The 22,699-nt window shown below is 38.5% G+C and overlaps 2 protein-coding genes across 6 annotated transcripts in view; one reads left to right on the forward strand and one right to left on the reverse strand.

Annotated features, from left to right (window-relative positions):
- Window positions 1–14,509, reverse strand: part of SMC4 (structural maintenance of chromosomes 4) — a 40,988-nt gene extending 26,479 nt beyond the window's left edge. The window contains exons 1-5 of one of the 3 annotated variants that reach the window (XM_040612477.1): window positions 14,387–14,509; window positions 12,096–12,291; window positions 10,777–10,955; window positions 9,979–10,170; window positions 7,999–8,175 (exon numbers count right to left, since the gene is read on the reverse strand). In XM_040612477.1, the coding sequence (XP_040468411.1) occupies window positions 7,999–8,175; window positions 9,979–10,170; window positions 10,777–10,955; window positions 12,096–12,225 (678 nt within the window). In that variant the 5' untranslated portion in view covers window positions 12,226–12,291; window positions 14,387–14,509. Of the gene's footprint in view, window positions 1–7,998; window positions 8,176–9,978; window positions 10,171–10,776; window positions 10,956–12,095; window positions 12,292–12,873; window positions 13,065–14,386 lie in introns of those variants that run through there. The other 2 variants (XM_040612478.1, XM_040612479.1) reach the window with 2 other exon arrangements.
- Window positions 14,510–15,025: 516 nt separating this feature from the next.
- Window positions 15,026–22,699, forward strand: part of IFT80 (intraflagellar transport 80) — a 53,815-nt gene continuing 46,141 nt past the window's right edge. Inside the window, exons 1-3 of one of the 3 annotated variants that reach the window (XM_040612480.1) lie at window positions 15,026–15,262; window positions 16,535–16,592; window positions 17,362–17,583. In XM_040612480.1, coding sequence (XP_040468414.1) covers window positions 16,556–16,592; window positions 17,362–17,583 — 259 coding nt within the window. In that variant the 5' untranslated portion in view covers window positions 15,026–15,262; window positions 16,535–16,555. Of the gene's footprint in view, window positions 15,263–15,326; window positions 15,438–16,534; window positions 16,593–17,361; window positions 17,584–22,699 lie in introns of those variants that run through there. The other 2 variants (XM_040612482.1, XM_040612481.1) reach the window with 2 other exon arrangements.

Here is a 22,699-nt window from a genome sequence, read left to right on the forward strand (position 1 = left end):
AAGTGCTGAAAACCTTGGGATAGATTAGCGTGATTCTACACAACCTGATGAACTGGACTAACTTTAAGTGTTAAACTTTGAGTTAACAAAGTGTTAACTTTGAGTGTTAACACACACATCAAGAACACTTTTGAAGCACAGCAAATCATGGGCACATTAAAACATACTGTAACAAGGAATTTTGTAGCTTGGAATCCAGTAGATGGAAATGTACTGCATTCGGGGTGGGGAGTACTGGATAGTTTGGGTGGTTTTTGAGGGGAGTTTTCTGTTCCAGTTGTATTTTAGTTTTTGGAGGGGAGCTCTTCAACACTAGTCAAATTCAAAACGAGTAATAGAACATCTAACAGAATTCAAAATTACATTCAGTTTTGCTCATGAGTAATAGTTTAGAGAAAATACTGCCCAGTATATATTTTGCAATACTACATATTGCAAAAACCCTTTGTTTTTACACATGGCTGAGCAATTTAGTGAGGTATTACCTTAGAGAGCAGGACAACCTATTTGTCTTTGTTTCCCACTTGCAACTGTTGCAAATACAACACAAGAAATCTTCTGAACCCTTGATGGAACCTCAATGTATTTTATCAATTGAATCCAGGCTTAAAAAACCCCACAATTACACATTTTGCCAATACTGGTAAATGAGACCAAGTGCTTTATACAAGCTTTTCTTTGCTTACATTTTTTCCACCTTTGAGGTGCTGGGCAGAAGGAAGCCTTCTTATCTCAAGTTGTACAAAGGAAGCCAATAGTAAATCGTGAGCACCTCCTGTAACAGCCTGGATATTTTCTTGTCATATGTTTTCTGAAGTTTCAACATACCTAGATGTCAAATCTACCAAGCTGTGGTTCTGCACCAATACAAGATGATAGCTTCACTTCAGAATTCTTTTGCTTACCAGCATTTGGAGTAATGAAAAGTAAAATAAGCCTAGTTACTATAATCTGTCCAAATTCTAATTCCTGCCTTGGAACAGAAATGTTACAGTAACTGCAGAGAAAGCTGTTGGCTGGGATTATGGTTGAAACAAGTAATTTTGTTTCAGGATTACATTAAACTATAACAAAATTTTAGATATGACCATGGCTATGATATGTGGCTTTAAGGCAATCATGGCTTTTTTTAACATTCAGAATGGTATTTTATTAGTTTCACTAATGGTAGCATGCTTTTAATAACATACTAGTTTTTAAGGCTTTTCAAACATACGTAAAAGGAAGTTTTGTGATTGAGTCCAAAATCTTTGAGCAATGGATGGATGGGTATCAGCAGGCTATACTGGAATCCCAAGCATTACACCTGTTACAGCACAATTACAATGATCTTGTAACTTCTTAGTACCATCAATATGCATATTCCATTTGCTTACCAAGTAAACTGATTAAATGAATCACAGTTTGCAACTTTACCCTATAAAAATAATTTATTATTATATTATACATATCACAAAATTCCTTTTCATTTAAGTGAGATGCAAATGCAGTGGTCAGAACATCATTTACTTTAACTTTGTCAAGCATCACAAGATAAACAGTCTTGTGATGTTTGTGACAGAATATTATCATATATGCATGTATAAAAAAAGATTTAATGTAAACATGTTGAATTTTAGATTAAAATGGTTTAAGCATGAAAGTTTGTTCCAAAAAAGGGATGAGCTATTAGAAAAACTAATACCAAACTGAACTTTGAAACAATAGGGTTTTCTTTACATGCAATAGTTGATCAACAGAACTTGTCGTTTAAGCACTGAAATGAAGCAAAGAGTTGAGTTGTACCCAGCATATCCAGAATGCCAAGAAAACAGTACTTGGAGTTACAACAGCCACCTCTAACTCAAACTTTTGTGGAAGATTACAGTAGCCATAACCAAAAATGTGCTATTGTATGTCCTATTGAAGAAAAGCAACCTTGATCAATCCACTTGATAACCTAATTTCAATTATTTTCTTAACTTTTTAATATGGAAAGCTAGACAGAACTGACCTGGCATAAGGCAAACTTAATAAAATAATGGTAAAGTTTAAAAATTCTAAACTTATTTTATGGAGAAAAGCTATAATTCAATTTCTTTCAAACAGTGAAGCATTCCTCCCATAGCAAGGGGAATTTGGACAATAGGTAGGTTTTGCAAGTATTTCACCAGCCAGCTACAGGAGCTGAAAATACAGCATGCACAACTTCTTAGCTTCATCAGCATAAGGAAGAACAATGGCTTATGCAGCCAATAGAATGAAACCAGTGGCACTATGGATTCGCTTGAAGGAGAAACCACATTAGAAGATTTAGAATGTTTACTATTTTTCTACAGAGATTTACAAGATCAAAAATCTAAGGCTAATTTTGGGAAATTCCAATTACTGTTTTTCCTTCCTTGGTCTTCTATTCTAACCCACTTCTGAACATCAGAACTAGCACTACCACTAAAGTACTGCTAATAAGATTCAGGCTATTTTCTTACGCAGCTCCAATTCTACATCTTTAACAGAACTTATAGCTGCTGCAAAAGCCAATGAATAAAATTAGAGAAAAAGTAGTAATGAATATTAATCAACCTGTCATATCGCCTAATAAGCACTAGCTTGGACCTTGTACAATTCTTCGTTTCTGCATCTAACACTAGCTGCCTCACAATATTTTTTTCTCCTGGATATTGTGTGTAATCAGTTTCATGATAATATAAAGACACCTAAACTGCATTTTTATCTTATATAAACCACTACGCAGCATTGTAGGACGCATCTTTCCATTTCCCTGTATGCAACTTACACTGTTTTCAACCCCTCTCCCCCCGGCTCTTTTTTTTTCCTTATATTGAACTAGCATTACAGTGCTCACACTTGGCACTTTTTTTACTTTATCAAAATGATAGCTCTCACTTTTGAAGCAGAAGTACAGTCCAGAACAGCAAAAGTAAGTGCTAAATTTGTGTATCTCCCATTTTCCAGAATGGCAATTTCATTTTGACTTTGACATTAACCTCATACTCCCCTCTTCATTTAAAGTTTTGACTGTGAATTCTAATTCTGCATACTTGGGCCTTGGAAGCTATGTACATAGTTAACCAGTATTCTTGTAACGCTACTCCTCTTCTCCTGGAAACATGACTGTAATATAGCACTTGTAAGCCTCAACAGGTGGGGTTTTTTTCCAATTCCATGTAATTGCTGCTGCTACGTAATGCTTGCAGTCACATCTCATTTCTACTCTTCAATTTTACCCAATAGCAAACATACAGGAGGGAAGAAAATATCAAATACTCAACCTCATGCTCTGCCTTCCAAGAAAACTGTTACAAACTAGGTGGGAAAATAAGAAAGTCAAATAAGTAATAAATGCACATACACAAATCTACAAGGCCACTACTGTCCAAAGATAAGGAAAAACTTAGAATTAGCCTGTTATACAACATGCAGTTGTTTGCACAAAACTACTATTCTGCATTCTGGAAATAATTTAAAAGTAGCCTTTGTCAAGCTGTTTGCACATCTGTCTAATTTTAGAAGCTTTCTTAAGGACATTCTTGTATTTAATACAAGAATACAAATTAAGCACAAATCTAGAGTCACTTTGGAATCTAAATCGGTTATTGTCAAACTCACCCTACAATGTTTGACCTAAGATTATCGGTATGTTCTCATTAAACTAGTTGATCACTCTCTATTACACACTGCCCCTAAAAAAGTGCTTTTCTCCACTTTCCATATTTCCCTGCTTTTCTGAAGAAAGCTTAATAAACATTGGTTACAATGTTATGTTGCAATTTGCAAAATAAAAATCATATGAATTGCCAATATAAGTTTTCTGATATAAGAGAATTTATTTTTTTAAACTGCAGACACATTAGCATATTTTATGCTGCTCTGTATTCACTTCAGCATAAAGCATAATATTTAAAGTCAGAGAAACTGATTCTGTACTCTGAATCAGTGTGAGGTTTCTATTTTTACATAATATTTTATTCAAAGAATCTGGTTTTACTTAATGATGTTATCAAACTTGCTTTAATTCTTCCTACCACTTCAGCTCAGCTGTCCTTGACCTTTCTAGAATAAACCTCTCCTCCCCACCAATGTTGGCAGCATAGACCTCCATTTATAATCCCAGTAGAGCTTTTCAGCTTGTGTTCCACTCAGTGCTTTAGCTCAACTGTTGGTGTGCCTCCTTACAAAAGCAGACATCAACAACTGGGAACTTCAGGCTTATCTCAAAGTGAGAAGAAAATCTGTTCTCCCTCATTTCCTCTCCAACACACTGAAAGAGCGACTCCTACATTATTTCCACAAAGCAGCAGGTGAAAAACTTGACTAAACTTCCTTTCTGGCAACATAATCTTGCCATAGGATAAGGCTTAATATGTTATAAAATGTCATTCCAATCTGTTACAAAAATACATATATATAAAAATCACTGTAGTTGTTTATATTCGCTTAAGATTACATGAGAATATTTTAAGTCTACCTTTAAGTGAAATGCTACTGTGATCAGTACAAGATGTATTTAAACTCGTTTCAATTTGTCTGAAAGGGCTTCTAAAAACTGAAATCAACCGATAGAAGCCTGCTCCCACGTTACCATCTTTTTGTACACAATTAATTCAAAGTCTTGTCCCACTCATTACCATTTCTACAATATTCACTTGCAAAGTCACTGAATGGGATTTACCTGTGAAATTCCACTTTCCTTTTAACAAGTTTGTTATCGACTATACTTCTCTTACCTTGAAAGACTGCAAAAGGCAATTTCCTCAGGCGTTAATGGTTGCTGTCCACAGCCAGTCCCCAGACATGCACACCCTAGTGGTATCCAAAACTGACATTCCTTCAAGTGTTCCACATTTATTTAATAATTCCTTAGAGGCAAGCCAACCAGGATAAAGAGGTTGAGATTTTTTTCTGGCCTCAAGGTTAACATGTTCAGAGGAGTCACTATTGAGCAACAGCAGACATACTTTCTGAGTTTTGCCCAGCCCGGTCAGAGCATAGAACCCACACAAGTTTTCTGTATATGTACACTGATGTTCCACGTAAGCTTTTCAAGAAAAGCAAAGTAATTTTATTTGTTGTCCTTTACAGATATACAAGTTACTGAAGCTGGGGCATTAGGTGTGGAAGACAGAAAAATAGCTGCAAGATGCTAGATTTTACCACAGTGCTTAGCATACTTCTTAAATAACAATATGCATATTTTTTTCCCTGTTGCAGTTTCAGGCTGTGGGAAGCTCATTAAAAATGCACTGAACTGTTGCCTATTCCCAAAGTACTAAAAGCATATAGCAATTTATTAAAGACATGAAATATGGAGTGTTAGAACTTAAGGATCACAGAAGTGATGAACTCCTCCTGTTAAATGTTGGCAATATCTGGTTATAACCAGAACCATTTTTAAACAAGATTTTTTCAGTTAGCTAGTTCAGACACAGAATTTGTAATATTTCTAGAACTACTCAATTAGTCTTACATATTCTGTTTTTCCACAGGTGCTTTTTGTAATTGTACTCACAGAAGTCATCAGCAGTTTGATTTTACTATTTTCAGTACAGCATAAGCACAAGTACCCGTATCATGCCCTACCCAACTTCTACAGAATTCAGTCTGGCCTGAGCTTTCAAGTTTTGTCCTAAAAGGCACAAAACTCTGCTCTGTCAGAAAAATACTGCAAAATAGAGGGCGAAGTGGAGAGAAGAAACCAGAAAAATAAAGCAGTCTTCTAAAAGGCAAATTATTTTCTATAATGCTAAATATGCTAACAGGACAAAATCAAGCATCTAAAGGTCTTGTTATTACATTTAGTACTAAAGAAAAAGTTGTAAGTGACCACGTCCTAACCAATGAATATTCTGTCACACACCAAAACCAGCATTTGATAATCTTTAATTAACATTTTTGCCCACAGTCTACAGTACGAGTGAAATATTTTAATTATACCCTACTGCACAGTAAAAATCAAAGAGATTTATTACTTATTTTAAATGATAAATTACTTGATATCACGTTAAACTTAGGAGAGCCTGGTTTATTTTAGCTATAACAAGAGGAGAGTAAAAGCTAAATAAAACTGTTACATATCTCTCCAATTTTAAATATAAATTTGAAAAACATCAGGAGGTAAACAGCTGTCCTTGTGATAGTAGTCCACAGCCTCAGCCTTCTGATATGGTCTCATTTACTTCTAACTATATTTTTTATTATTTGAGTTTTGAAGTTCTGCTGTTATGATGTGGAAAACATTGCTACACTTCCCACTTGAAAGTACTCAACTTTGAATCGCCAAATGAGTAGATTTCACTTCAAAAAAAAGCACAAAACCTTATGCTCGAAGGGAAACGACCTTGCCTCAGTCAGAAAGTCTAAAGAAACCAGAAAATCTCAGTAGTTTCCTCTGCTATCCATTATAATACATTACCCACAAAGAGTCTAGTGGAATAGAAGGGAAAAAAAAAAAGCAAAGTATACCATCGCTTTATGCCTTAATATTGGTTACACCTCCCCTTATTTCTCATTGTACAGGTGGAAAAGAATGAAACTCAGCTTTTAGGAAAATATTCTCTTCATTGATAACTTCCTAGGAAACAATTATTGGTAGAAGAGAACAAGTCAAATTCCAGGGAAAAAAAATAATTTGAAAAGCTTCGCAATACATCCTCCCAAATGTTCCCTTCCTCTTCTCCCAGAGGTAAAAGGGCATGCTCTCTAACACTAAGCTTTAGATGTGTCTGTACCATAATTCCTACCTAGCTTAATCTTTGACTCTGCATTCTCTCCCTTTAGAAATTCTGCCAAAAATGATACTTCAGAAAAACTGTATAGAAAAAAAATGCAGTGTATTTACTGCAGTTGTTTTGTCGGAGGCACTTCTCACTCCATCTTGAAAAATAAAATATAGGAATAAAGTGTTGGAGGGAAAAATTCATTCTCATGGAGCCTTCAAAACAGAAATATCCTCTTTTTGTGGGTGTAAGTGGAAGCTCCTTTGACAGAAACAGGCCTGAAAAACTATTGAAAATTTTCAGACTTTGGGAGGCTCCCACTGTTCACTAATTTTCTAGGCCATGATTCTTCAGAGTAGATTTGGGACCTGTTAGTAATAGTAGTGAAATAATTACAGGTAATTGCATATGTAGTTACTTAATTGAATTAATATTTAAATACTTCCATCAAGTATTTTAATTACTTAATGTAAATCGAGTTCTCTAGCACATAGCAAAATTCTCTATTATTATTTAAACACTAGAGAATTAGTGTGTTCTCTTCAGCCTGTCTTTTAAGCAGCAAACAGACACAGCAAACCTTAGAATTTTAAAATCAAATGTGAATAAAAATGATATTATATTGACAAATTCTATGATTATTTTTACAGTATGGGTTGTAAACTGTAGCTTTTAAAAACATAGCTTGAATTGGCTACAAACCTGCCATTCTTTGAGTCCTTTACAGTTGTTAGGCAAGTGTAAACAAAAAGCACACTTCATGAGTTTTTTTCTTGCACACAATTTTTATGCAGTTAATTTTTATATACATACTCCTCCAGTAAAACCATGTCTATATACAAGAGCCGTAGGTAACTTTACAGTAGAATCATTAAGATTTATGTTTATACTTTAGATAAAAGTGCATCAGTATTAACAAGTTGCTCAATCTCTGCCACGCTTAAGCAGCACAATAATATTGGGGTTTAAGGTTTATTTTACTACACCAATATTTACGTGCTGCTAGGGCGGAACAAGTATGACAACTCTTCTATTCATCCACATGCCAGGAACACTAATTTGTTAATAGAAAAATTTATATTAGTATCTTCAACTGTTTCTCTTCCTTAAATTTCTAAAGCAGCAAATAATGATTCGCATCTTTATTAGAGCATGCAAACCATGATGTGCTGCTAGAGTACTTTAAGGCCTCAAATACAAGACTTAAAACCTAGACAGCATTTTTTATAACTATAACTGGAAATGTAGCTTGACTTAAAATTGCTTTTATTCATATACCAACCTGTAAAATTAAGAACCTGTTATGGTCCAGATCAATTCCATGGCTTCGAAGAAGAATACCAACATCTTTGAATGTCTTTTTCCTTCCATTGATGTGGTAGACAGAAGAATTATCTCTATAGGCAGTTCTAGATACACAAAAATTGCTGTTAGGAATGACTTCATAGTCATCTCCTTCCTGTTTTGAGGAAAAACAAAGCCACAAAAACAATTACTCTCTCAGGCTTACTTCATATTTCACAATTAAGCACAGAAGTTTTATCATGTTCAGGTTTTAAGTCAACTGCTCTCTGAGGTCTAGTAGAAATGGAACTGTCTTAAAGCTGCCTATCTCAAAAAAAGATAAAAAAAACCCAACCTCGAGGACTGGATAAAAAATAGTCCAAACAGTTTAAACAATGGCCCTCATATTATTATTATTGTTATATCATTATATTCATATTATGCCTTTCCCACCTCTAATGCAAGCCATTGCTTTGAAAATACTTAATTTATTCTCTTTACCACTGCTTCAAATCACAAAGGAAAAGGCCTACTTCAAATTTAAAGTGGCTGTGCTATTCTACTTTTTAAATTTTAGTTAGGAAGTCTTGAATGCCTTCAATTGCTGTTTGCATTTTAAACTTTTCTTTTATAGTGCTAGGAAAAGGAGTTACTTTTAGCTGACTAGTTCTAAAGAGAAACTGTAGAAGATAAAAAGCAAAACATTAAAGATGTGACAAATATGACATCATCAGCTTTTCAAAAGATATCTTAGCCTCATCTACAAAGCAGCAACTAAAATAAAGCTGGTGCTATAATTTAAAAAGTTCAAATCGATGCATGCTTCTTGTAGAGCCATAAACTGGCCTGCCACTTCCCCAGATTAACCCCCAAGAGCATAATCAAATTGTTATCTAGTATATGCAGAAGTTTCTTTGATCATAAAGTTAGCTACTATATGTTAATACAAAGTCAAATGAAGGAAAAAGTTTTTTTAATCTGGTTATTATAAATAAAAGGAAAAAGGTATGTGTGTCTGTATATAAAGCCAAGGGGAAAAAAATTGTATTTTTAAAAAGTTCCTTCAAAGGCCATATATACTGCCACTTTATTAACACAATTTTTTTACATTTCAGGGTACATTTCCCACTATTTTGACTGACCCCAAACTCAACAGTTGATACTTCAGCTAGAATGTGTGCACAAAAATTAAATTTAAATGAAGATAAATTCCTTGCAGTATAATTGCAAGAAATCAACAAAAACCTCCCAAAGTTTTTTATCAATACATGAAAAGTAGCAAGCAAAATAAATTTTTTTTAACTTGCCAATACTTTCTATTTCAATGAAACAAAATATCAGGTTTAGAAATATTTAGTAGTATGATGTGAGGTCCAGAATTTTTGATGAAAAATCTGTTTTAAAATTGCAGACATGTTCACAGTATATAAAGTAAAAATAAGAAAGTTACAGATACATTATATATTTTTCTAAATTTAGATAACCTAAAATAGTTTCTAATTGGTTTGAAAAGTTTTGCTTAAATAGTTTTTGTTTCTTAATATACACGGTTATATTATAAATTTAAGAATATATAACATGTCCAAACAGAGACTTGTAATTTTTTAGGGGTCCTATTAATTTCAGAAATAGGTTTTATTTACTTGAGGTAAATGAGATGACAACTCTGAAACGACTTCTTCTTAAAATGATTATTACATAGTTCTAAATAGTTTTAAAACAGATCTGTACCAGTTCTTAGTCTTGCAGAAAATAAAAAAGGAATCCCTACTAATATTTTAAGAACTGCACTATAGATAGAGTAATTTTTAAAGCTAATTAACTTTGAATTGATGTTTTACATCCCAAAGGTAAACTAATCATGCTATGAAGTTCTCCCCATCTCAAACTAAAATAATCAAATATTAAAAGTTTTCAAATCATTAAAGAAAAATGAAAGAGAAAATGTCTCCACTGTTCTGAATAGAAGCATACATACCTTGTCAATGATCTTTTGGAAGTGGATTTCCACAGAACAACTCTGGATGTCTGTATGTTTGTCAGAATTATGGATCAGCACAGAGAGTTTTTTGGATCTGATTTTTTGTGCTCGATACCCAAACACAAAAAGCATTGAATCAATGACATTGGATTTTCCACTGCCATTTGGCCCAATAATACAAGAAAAACGCTGCATAACAGAAGAAAAAAAAAGTTATATTCAAAGGGAAATAAATCCTGGCCAGTGTACATCACCCATTTTGTTTGTGAACAGTTTAAAACACAATTATTCCTACTGTATGAAACTGCAGACTATTTGATAGCTTAGTTTTTACTGCCAAAGGTAAAGCAGTACAATTTATTTAATAAAAGAACCACACCTCAGCTCAGCTTTCTAAATTTTAACTTGTTAACTCAAAGCAATACTGTACTTCGCAAGCCTGTTTGCAAGGAAAGTTTCATGATTAGACACGTAAGTCTCCTATGGGCACTCAAAAATACTCTCATTCTTCAAACACACCCCTAAAAGTTCTCCAGTAAATGAAATAAAGAGAGAAGTATGGGGGTTTTAAGGTTTACTGACAAATTAAATTTGTATAGTATCACAAAGTTGCACTTAACTGTTTTCTCAACTGTCCAATAATGAAAATCTAGGATATCATTATATAAGTAATTCTAAAACTTAAATATTTTTCAGTTATTTTGAGGGAAGCTTTTACACGAAAATACAGGAAGGAATACTAACACACAAAGTCTTACCTTCATTTAAAAAATGCTTAAGGTAAAAGAAAGATACCTTATGAAAAGGTCCCAAAGTTTGCTCCCCTGCATAGGACTTGAAGTTCTGGTTTACAATATGAGTTATCATGAGACGAGGAGCACCAGGTTCATTGGTCATTGCTGGAGGTGGGGGAGGAGGGATGCTACCCAAAATATCTTCTAAACTTCGATTAGCAAGCACCTCATTTGAGACTTCTAAAAAACATCCAAAATAAACAGAAAGAAAGAAAAAAAAAAAAAGACTATAAGCTCTCAATGACTAGACACCTTTTGAAATGTTTAACTGGAAAAGCAAACATTTCTACATGAACCAAACCTATACTTTTGCCTGTAATTATTAAAAGGAGCTAAGTGGAATTAAAGTTCTTCTTTCCGTGAACTGAATCTTTAAAAAGAGATACTCAAGATGTCCCATCGATACACTGGTGGGTTGGTTCTTTCATTATGTAATTCTTATTCTAACACACTTTAATAGGCACTCTGCAATTACAATAGCTACAACCATCACAATAAGTCTGCAAATCTGAAACAGGCAAAGTCTTTCTAATTAATAAGTGCAAAGCCACATTTCAAGCGTGCTCTCAAGTCACTCTGCAAGATTTGGGGACCGCTGCACAATGCTCTGAAAGCTGTAATGACAGCACAACCACTCTGCAAAGACAGGAAGTTTGTTACGAAAACAAACTGGCCCCCTGGATATCAGCTAGTTGTAAGCAAAGCAGCTTTTCAGCAGTCCCTGGCAACTTCTTCAAATAGACAGTAGTTTTTGCCACCAATTTCAACGTATTAATCTATGTGTGAAATACCTTGCTGTAATAATTGCATATCTGGCTACCTAAAAAGACCCACACTGCTGTTTTTCCAGACATTTTCAGCAAAATCTCATCACAAGAAACTCAAGAATACACTGCTTCATGAAAAAGAAAGTCAAATCATTTTAAGAGTTAAGTAAATAAACTTGACATTTATTCCATTCCAAGAAATCCCATACCATTGGCTGCATATAAATTTGAAAAATCCTGCTGTTGTACCACAATCTTAAGTACAACATTACAGATCAGGAATATGAAATAGGCTTTATTAGGATAAAGTCTACAAATTGCTTCTGCACTTGTACTAAATCACTGGTCCAAACACTTTAACTCTTTGCAAGCCTTCTTTACTATTTTAAAAGCAGTTTAAACTTGCCAGGAGTCAAGGCTTTCAATATTCCTTTCCAAAAGAGAAAGGAGCAAATCCTATCTGGAACAGCTGGTAAATTCAACTGAATGTTGTTGCTAAACAGGCACTACCATCGAGTTTACACACCATCAGAACCACAACATTCAGACCCACCTTGTGGAGGTACTTCGTCAAGCTGTCTGTCACCATTGTTTTCCACTTCCATGTCACTGGTAGGCTCCTCTAAGGGCTCTCTACCTTTCTGATGGGCTGCTGTAGAGGCTTTGGTGCTCTTGCTTGTCATGATCTCTGTTGGCTGTTCTCCTTCTATTCCAAGCAATCAAACTACTGAAGGGATCTATCTCCTTTGCTAACATAAACAAGAAAACCTCATGATCCAAGCATCGAACTGCAATCCCCTAAGGAATATACCTACATGTTTGCCCAGATGTTTGACGAATTTAGAAAATACAGACTAGAGGTATTTTGAAGACAATAATCCAAATTTGAAATAAAACCTCAAGATTAGCCTAACAATATTCTTTAAGATACATCGCCCCCAAACCAACCGATCAACCCTAGTCTGTAGAAACAGCATGAATCTACCTACTGAAAACTCATACAGCCATGTTCAATGCAGTTACTGTGTTCAGAGATGGAAACCATGATACTGGGGGCAAAAGAGTTAAAGACACATTTGCAATAACAAACTGAGTAGCCATTTGTCTATACTCTTCTAGAAGCACTCTTTACATACACATTTCAGACCTGACACAGGCTTTACTTTCAACAGTCCATGCTGACTATATTTTTTTATATAGGTAAACAAAAAGACCTGCATAATTACAGCAAAGACTTGACTCTTAAACTGTTTAAATCAACACACTCGTTTTACTATAACAACCAGTACCGGCAGCATTCAACATTTAACAGAGAAGGCAAAACAAAATACCTTAATCTAGTTGTGATGTTCAAGTTAACTGATGAAGAATGAAACATTACACTTAAGCACAGCTCCCAGAAAGTATAAATAGAAAGCAACCGATGGGAAGAAAAGACGACTGCAGGAGTGAAACTCTCTCCAAAGAGTTTAAATTGCAGCAAGTGGCAAAGTTAGTTCGCAGAAAAACAGACATGAGAAAGTTTACTTCTCACAAGATAAAAAACTGACGTGGTTAGAAAGTCATCTTACAATTGGTGCCAATCATTTGACGTTTTCAGACCTACCCCCAACCCACACTCTCATGAGAGTCCTTCATTTGGGACAATGGGGGAGGGGAGGGAAATGAGAGAAAGAACTCATTTTAAGGCAATTTGAGTCTATGCCCCTGTTAAGTGTTCCGCAATGGCTGTCTCGGACAATTACAGCCTCTCAAAGTACCAGATTTATTTTTTTTTTTTCCAAAACTGCTCCACTCCAACAGAATTGTGCAATATAGACCTATTTACCTTACCAACCCTTCCCCCCCCACTCCGACAGAATGAACAAGCATAACTACTTGACCTCAGCTTTTAAATCGCGATAAATCTGCTGCCACATACTTTCTAACAAATTTAACAAATTCGTGGCCAGCCCCTCCCCGAGTCAGCTCAAAGGTGTTTGTTAAAAGCATCTCTTGACGATCTCCTGCCAAGTGGCGTTTTTGTTACGGGAACGGCAAAAAGAGTCAGAGACGGACAGAAAAGCTTCCTTATTAACAGCGCATTAAATCTGATAGCGTCAACCCTTATCAGGGCAAAATTTTGGGGGTGTTTTTAATCCATCTGTTAATCAAAGGAGTCCAACTGCGCCCCTGTCACGGTCTTTCCAAGTCGTAACGGCCTTTTTTTGCCTTTTTCTCTCATACTTCAAACATAGAAGAGGCAGGCAGAGCTAGTTATAGATGGGTCCCTGCTTTGTAAGCAGATTAAAATCGGGCCTCTGTGCCATCGAAACGGATTCCTGTACTTCCCCGTCCTAGGTGGGTCTCCGATGCGCGGTCCCCAGAGATCCGTAAGGGCACAGCGGGAAGCCTCGGGCTTTCTCCCTGGGGCTGCAGAAGACCCTCTCTCATCCCCCCTCCTCACCCCCATCTGAAGACACCAGCCAGGACGGACACATCGGGCGCCGTGCCCCGCCAGCGCGGAGACCGAGCGGCCGCCGGGCAGCTCAGGCCTCTCGGCAAGAGCCCTCAGCGGGGGATCCGCCGCCCGACCGCCTGGGCCGGGGGAGAGGGGCTGCCGCCGCCTTCCCCTCCCTCAGGGTCATGCGGAAAGAGAAAAAACGAGGCGCGGGGCAGAGCCCGCCACCCCTCTGCCCTCTCCCTCAGCACCCCCTGTCCAGGGAATCGCCCCGAGGACGTCGCCGCCGCCCCGCTCGCAGCGGCTGAAGCCCCCCGACTCCACCTGCCCTCAGGCAAACTACCAGCGCCGAAACCCCAAACCCTGCCCGCCCAGCTACCCCGCGCTGCCCGCCGAGCTGGTACCTTCCCGGGCTGGCGGCACCCGGCCCCAGCGAGGCGGCGCGCTGCGGCAGCGCGGGCGGCTCCGGTTCCTGCCGCGGCTCAGCAGCTTCCACACTCGAAAATGGCGCCCAAACGGCGAACTCGAACCGAAATTCGTTAGAAAAGCGCGGGGCATGCTGGGAAGGGAGGGGGCCGGCCTCCCGCGGGTTTGAAAGGAGGAAAAAAAGCCCCGCTCCCGCGCCATCTTGTTTTCCGTTACTGCGCGGACAGGCTGGAAAAAAAAATAAAATAAATCATAAATCCCCCCCCCAATCGCGAAGATGCGCCTTTTTTTTTTTTTTTTTGGGGGGTGGGGGAGGGAGAGAGAGGAGAGGCAGGCGGTTGACGGTGACAGCAACCCCATGGCCGTGCTCGCTCGCTCCGCGTGGAAAGGATTTATTTTAATTTTAGAAGTAGGTCAGTGGGCGGCGCTTGGTTGCTCAGCAACGGGCGCCGGGGTGGTGAGGCCGGAGCGGCGGTGCAAGCGGGCGCCGTTATTAAAAATTTTTTTTAAAAAAATTCAAAAGTAAAAATTAAATAAAAATTGTGGGGACACGACGGTTTAAAATTGGTATTAATTAACGGGCGGCGCGGTGACGCCAGCGGGCCGTGTCACCTGGTCGGGGAGGACCCGTGAGGTGGCGGTGGGACGAGGAGGAGGAGGAGGAAGAAGTATCGCGGGAAGTAGCCATAGAGACGGAGCCGCTTGGCCGCGGGGGGAGCGGGCAGCCGCCGCCTTGGTCCCGCCGCTCCCGTGGCGCCGTGGGGACGGGGAGGAAGGCGGGATTAGCCTGGGAGCCGGCCGCTGAGGCAGCGGTCCCCGCCGCTCTGCTCTCTCCTGTCCCGCTGCCGACACAGGTAAAGGCGGGCTGGGGAGGCGGCGGCCATCCCCCTCCCCTCGCCGTCAGGGGTGGCTGCGGGGCGGCAGGGCTGACTCACCGCCGCGGTGGGCGAGAGGGTCGGGAGCCGTGACCCCCCAGTTCGGACGTGGGAGGAGGGAAGGGAGAGCTCCGGGAGACAGCCGGGAGGCGAGGTAAGGGCGGGGGAGTCCCGACCCCGGCTCCGGACGGCCCTGAGGGGAACGGGCGCTGGCGCTCGCCGGGAGAAAGCGCGGCGGAGGGGGGATAATTTCCCGTTTGGAAAACTTTGAGGTGAAAAAGTGGGCGCTGGCATGGCCGGAGAGTGGGCTGTGCTGTCGGTGCGGTGCCTGAGGCTGTCCGAGGGCTCTGGGGAGGCAGGCGGGGCGGGGGGAGCTGCGGTTCCCTCACAGCGGCGAGCGACAGCGGCCCCGCGGGCAGCCGCGCTGTGAGGGGCGAGCTCCCGCCCCGCCACCGCCATCTACGCCCTTTCTTTCCATCCTGCCGTCTGTCTTTTCCTTCGCTGCCCCCCGGCTCTTGCTCAGTCTCGCTCTGATCCTTATCTCCCCCTTCGGCAGCTCCGGAGGGGAAACGGCTGAGGGGAGGCGGGAGCGAGCGGGGACCGAGGTGAGGAGGCGTGGGGCTGGCAGGAGCCGAGCCACGCACCGTGTCAGAGTTATTGCCCCATCTTTTTTAAAACTCCTAGTAAATGCTTTCAGCTAACCTGCCGATGGACTCGTTGGGGAGTTGAACGTTGTGTGTGTAGTAGGATGGGTAATGGTGGGGGTCCCTGTTGGTGACGGCAGGTGAGCTGTGTGACCTGAGGGTGAGCGTTCTGCCTTCTAGGTGCATGTAAAGACTGTTTAAGCCGTTTTCAAAAACGACAATAAAGTTCTGGCCTTGTCTTTGAAAGCAAAATAGGTTTTCCCTTGCTACCTACCTTCATGGCTATAAGTCAGAGCAATAGAACTTCAGTGTTTCAACCTATGCTCCAGCAATATGTGCCTCGCATCACTTCTTCTTTAAATTGTCCACTGTATTTATTATACTAAAGCAATCAGATAAATACACGGTTGGGTACTGTACAAACAGAATTCCCTTTAAACTCGGGTCTGTTTTGGTGTTTATTTTTCCACAGTACTAATGTAATATTACTCATGTCAAAACTTTTTATCTTGGTGTTAGCATCTCCCTTTTTAATTTTGGCTACTTACACAGGTGTTTGTTTTGTTTTATTACAGTTATAACTATGTATCTTTTTTTGTTTGTTTAGTGCTCCATCTGAACAACTGAAATGAGACTGAAGACTTCACTTTTAAAGGAACCAAAACATATCCTTTGTCATGGAACAAACCGTAGGACAGCATGTTAATTCTGATTAGACTCTTTTCCAGAAAGGTTTTATCATAGATGTCATGGTAAAATGTTTGTAAATTGCAGATGGCTTTTTTTTTCCTTTTTCTTTTCTTCACTTTCCTGCTCTGTGCATCCTTTAAGGGCAACACTTTGAGAGGTGTTGAACACTCTTTAGAGTAATACCTTCCCTCCAATCAATGCTTTGCTAGCAGATTTTGAGGTTTTACTTTCCCTTCTTACTTGCAGTGGTAATTTAAAAGCTTTCCCAGCCAGTAAATAAGTATAGCGATATATCTACCTGCTTGTAATAAGAGATGGACGTAAAGAAAATTGTATTTTCCCTATTAATAAATTAGATATGTCAACAATTTGTATATGATGTGGTGTTAATAAACCGACATATTTGAATGATAGTTGGGTGTTTTGCACTTGCATTGTGCACTAAAACCTTTCTAGAGGTGTAACCCAGCATTTCAGCTATGTTGCAGTAAGTATGCATCATAACAAGAGTTATATTTTTGCATGATAGTTGGCTTTATTTTTTTGCTGAATTTCTACCAGCTCTTCTTGATGCAAAACAGTGAAAAAAGAAAGAAGAATCATATTTTTTATATAAAGCATTCCATGTAATCTTATCAAAATAATCTTCCTGTACTGTTCCTTCAGTTTTGTGTAGCCTAGATGAGATATTTTGTAAGCTTATTTAGTAATTAACATTTTTAGACTTCCTTAATTTGACTAAACATAAAGAATTAGTTAGCTGTGTGGGGTGGACTACAGCTGATGAGCTATATTCCTGCAGTGATGATCACCAAATTATGAAGTGGAACCTTTTAACTAGTGAGACTACTCGAGTAGTGAAACTTCCAGATGATATTTATCCCATAGATCTTCACTGGTTTCCCAGAACTATTGGTGTGAAGAAGCAGTCCCATGCAGAGAGCTTTGTTCTAACAAGTTCTGATGGTAAGTCAATTTAAATTTTTTATAATTTATACCACTTTGTGCTTATGTCACTCAAACACATGAGAAATTATTTGCAGTTAAATAGTCTCCAGTAAAGCAACTTCAAATCTTATATACCAGTTGCACTGGTGTAAAACTAATAATTGCTTCAAATTTAATACATTGTGTTACTGTAATTTCCTCCAATACAACATTATCAAACATATCTCTGACAGCAGATAGGTAATTTTTATGTAGGTCAATTTCTACCGTCTTTTTCTCAATTTCATAAACCAGTAGTTTTCAATATGTGTCTACTGCATGCCTACGTAGATACCAGATCACTTGCAGTTATGAAAACTGATGACCAAATTACTGAAATTGCCTAAATAATGTAGTCCATTTCTTGGACGTGTTACAAGAGCAAGACTTGTGTCTGGTGTCTGTGGAGTCTTGAATATCCCTCTAAAGCATCTAGTTCTGGTTGTTGTCAGAGATGTAAGACTAGTGTAGATGTGTAGTATACTGGCAGATGTATATATGCATATGTATATCCTGTTTGCTACTGTTTGTCCCATATACTAGTGTACTAATACTAGACTATATGATCCAGTATAGTAGCTGCTGTATCCAGTGTATGAATTCTGTTTTGTGAAAGGGAGGTAAGAGCAAGGTTTGACAATTGCTTGGGGTGTTTTTTCCTCCTCCCCAAAGAGACTAGGAATTGATTTTGCCCGACTTGCACACAGCCAGATTTTTCTTCCTGCATGAGGGCAGATACCCTCCTCCCCAGTTCAGTGAAGAAATCTTAGGTAACTGGTTTTGTTATTACATTACATTTATGATGAAGCAGTCCATACTGTTTGGGTCAGCGTTTGTCTCCTTAGTACTGTAATGGGGATTATGTTCCATACCATCAGAAATTTTCAGTGCAAGTTTTCCCCTTTGTTTTTTCCCCCTCATCCCTTTTCTTGAAGAAAGAACAGTTGGAGTCTCTTCTTGATCTAATTCTTTGTTTGAACAAAATATGAAAAATAGTGGTAGAAATAAATTTTCTTAACAACCCCCGCCCCCCCTTTATTTTTGTTACAAAGAACCTACCATGTGGGTACACCGTAGTTCAGATGAGTGTTTCTTCCTGAGCCTACCAGTTCTAAAAAGGGGTTGATCCTTTATGAAATCTGCTGGTTTACACTGACCTTGTTATAAAAATCGTGTTAGGATAAACGCTTTGCTAAGAAATAAGTTCTTGATATAGGCTGGGACTGCCTCACTGACAATGCGCTGCTAAGAACTTGTTGATGGGGTTGGTGTGTTAGTTTATGAAAGTATCAGAAATCATTCACGTTGCATCCAAGATCTTGGCATCCAGGTGACTTGCAAGAGTTGTATGACTTGCTTGCAGAAGCCAGGCAGTCTTTTCACTGATACTAATTTTCTCCAGCTTTGTGTTTTACTGGGTTGATAATGCTGTTGAAGGTTTCAGAGTAAGTCAAATTAGCCTGCTGGAACTAGAAATTATGTGTCACAAAGAAGCAGATGGTATCGACATACTAAACTTAGTTTATATTCTTTTGTCAGCAGTCAAAGTATTAAAGCTGTATTTCTACAGAAATGGTAGTGATTGGAGTTTCTCAGCGGTGAACTCAAAGCAATATGCTGCTCTAAATCTCTGCCAGCATCTTTAGGCAGAACAGTTCACAGTAAATTGTTGTAGAGAGTTTTCATCAGGATTATGATGGACATCTGCCCATGACCCTGTTGATAGCTTTCACAGGGACCTATTGATAGTTTGAATGGGGCTGGTGGAGAATTTCAAGCCAACTTCTGCCCATGTTTTGGCCAGAACCTTGACTTTGTGGGTCTAGTATGTTTTCTTTGGTGAGGGGAACTTACTGTAGGCTTTTGGCTACCTTCACAGGGAGCTTGACTGGGAACGGAAGGTTTGTTACTGGGCATTAGCAGTGTGGAGCTGATGCATCCAGCATGGCTTTCTGTACGGGTGGAGAGAGGTATTACGTATTTGAAGAAGATAGAGGAAATTCATGCTTTGCATTAAATTTTAGAGATTTCTATGACTTTTGGTGATAGTTGCACTTAAAAATTAGGAGGGCTCAGGGTTCAAGTCACAGAGTAGAGGCCAAGATTTCTTCAAGTTATTTAGTACTTCCGAAGGAGTAAATGCACTGAACTTACAGACAAAAACAGGACATCTTTTGATCACTGAAGGCAGGCTCCTTATTGTTTCCTGGGTATATGTGGGGAGGGAAGGTGAGAAGTGCAACCAACGTAGTTGTAATTTTTGCGATACTTGGTGCTGAACTTTATCATGAGTCTTAGGCAGCTGGGTCTGATGAAGTATTGCTTGTAGAGCTCTTAAGGTGGAAATGCAAGCTTTTGTGAAAGCTGAAAGGAAGATTTGTTTGTATCAATTAATAGTTGCATGCATTTTAGTATTACGCTTTTGAGGGGGTGGAGTTTACCTGAACAAGGATGTTCTTCAGAAAGTCAATGATCAATGTTAACTGAGCTGATTTCTATGGGATTTCTATTCTTTTCCTTTCAACGATAAACATGGAATGGAGGGATTTTGGTAGGTGAACTGATGCTCTTAATTCCTTGCTTTTTTCTCCTTTCTTTTCCTTTCTGTTTTCACAGTTGTATTTCTAGTGACCTGTTTCTGTAAAGTTCTAAATTGTATGTGTCAGTAGCGAGCAAAAGAGCAACTGTAATGAGTCAGATCTTCTGTTAATTTATTCAGGCGTTTTCCAATGTTATTAGAATAGTATGCTAATATTTCATGTTCTGCTTGAATAATGCTTTGACAGCTGATTGAAGAAATATGTAAAGGCTACTACTACCTTCATGAAAAAGATTTCTTCTAAAACTCGGCTATGCAGATTTTCTCTCTAGTTTTTTTCTGGTTTTTTATATCAGTAAGATAAAAAGGAAAAGTAAATGATATTCATAGATGTGTTTGGAGAGGTTGAAAGTGGATCTTTTTTCAGAAGTGTTCAAAAATTAGCATGTCGCAGGAGCTGTACGTTCAGAAGTACTTCAGTCTATATGTGAACCCAGTGCAAATTTGAGTTAGATACCAGTTCTGAAGTGTAATATCTAGTAGGTATGAATGAATGCTTGCCCTTCTCCTGTAAATAGATTAAGTGACACTGCAACAGAGAGCTACAGTTTAGGAATAAAGATTCATGAATAGAATGATGTATAGGTAGGCCTCAGAATCTTTTCCAAGAGGCAATAGGACCTTTGCAATGAACTAGGAGAAACTAAATTACTTTTAAGTGGCTTATGTCAATGGCAGAGGTACTTGCAGCTTAGCAGATGATTTTTCTTGCTGCTCAAGATTTCAGTTGTGTGTGACTGACAAATTCTAAACAAGTCCCTTGATGTTGATCTGCATTTTCCTTGATAAGACTTTTGTGTTTATTTGCTTATGACTTTTTCCAAACTTTTTTTTTTGTCTGACCTAAAGGTATCATCGTAGGATTCTAGCTAATGTTGAAGTACTTCATAAAGATTTCAGATGTAAGATCTAGTGAGAGAAAGGTCTGGAAAAATGCTGTCTCCTCCATAACAGTAAGAAAAATAAAATTAAAGATTATAGAATGAGAAAAAAATATCTGTGAAACCTGTAAATGAACATGTAGTTATATCTTTGTTATAATTTGTATGCACTTGAGAGTCTATCAGTTCTATCATTGTCCAGCTTTGGGAGATCAGCTTGATTAACTTTCACTTTCTTTTAATGCAGCTGTTTCTTGCTTGCATGCAGCATAAACTGTTTTGGCTACCTTTGCCAACTTTTTTATTTATTTTTTTATTTTATTTTATTTGACACATGTGTAGGCCCTTCAAATTGCCCAGTTCTCAGAACATCCCTAAGTGTTATCAACTTAATTGTGTTGTGGCTGAGATAGCTATTGTCTGATCAGAGACTGCAGTTCACTAGTTTCCCCCTTTCCCAAGATGGACACATCCTTCAGTTCTTCAAGGCACTCCAGTGATCGGTCATTAGATAATTTTGTATTGTTCAGTGAGTCGAATTTGTATTCAGCCCTTGCATTCCTTCTGGATGTCTGGGGCCTTTATTGCAATTCCTGTAATTAATTTGAATGCTACTGTTTTGCTAGCATAGTGCAGTGCAAAGGAGAACTGAGCTTTGCTGGATAAATTGCTATTAAAACGAAATGCTTTATGGTTGTTATAGAGCAACAGATACTCTGTGGTAAGAAGATGCTGTATTGTGGGAGGAAGATAGGATGTAATTTCTGTTTAAGTGGACAGAGTAAATCTCAACTTGTTTATATGTTTATAGAGTGCTAAACGTAAACAAAACTGGATGAAGAAACTCTTTTTTCCTTAAAGTTCTGTTCCCTAAGAAAATGGGGCTTCCATGACTGGTGTTGTCAAGGGATTGACTGGCAGATAATTGGTAACTTTGGAGCTCCTTGGTGGGTTTTATGGAATGAGGCAGCTCTGTGGTGGAAAACTGCCCACCGAGGGAGGGGGCAGCTGCAGCATCGGCTCCAGATGTTTCAGGCAGGGAGGAGGTGTTATGCTTGCCCTCCCTGAAGGGAAGCATTCAGCTGGGGTCCCTGCTTAGGCAGTAGGGAGTCTAGCAACAAAAGCTGATTTGGTTTGCTGTTACTTATGAAATGAGTTATTTTTGCAATAATTAGTTCACAGATATTCAGGTTTTGTCTTGCATGAGTTAGTACTTCATCTTCTTTCTTATAGGGTTTTTTTTACCTAGTTAACTGTTCTTAGGACTAAGTGATAAGCTCTTAACATTGATTGGTAAATTCATCCTAAACATTCAGTTTCTGGAAAACTGTTCTTAAGATGTACTTCAAAATACAGAACAGTGCTAACCTAAATTGTTAAAGAATAAATTGAGATAAAAACTTAGGTTAGAAAACTTCCAAGCTTTTATTTACTAGTGTAACTTACCATTTTCAATAAAGGGAACTTATCTTGTAAAGATATGGTTTTTTTTGCATATGCAACTGAATTATCGCAATGCAAAAGTGTATGAACAAGTTTTGTTGCTTAGTTTCTATTTTCTAAAAACCTTACTTTTAAAATTCTAACTATTACTTATATAGCATGCCTTACGTGT

The sequence above is a fragment of the Falco naumanni genome, chromosome 13 (genome assembly GCF_017639655.2).
Source record: "Falco naumanni isolate bFalNau1 chromosome 13, bFalNau1.pat, whole genome shotgun sequence".
Taxonomy (NCBI): Eukaryota; Metazoa; Chordata; class Aves; order Falconiformes; family Falconidae; genus Falco; species Falco naumanni.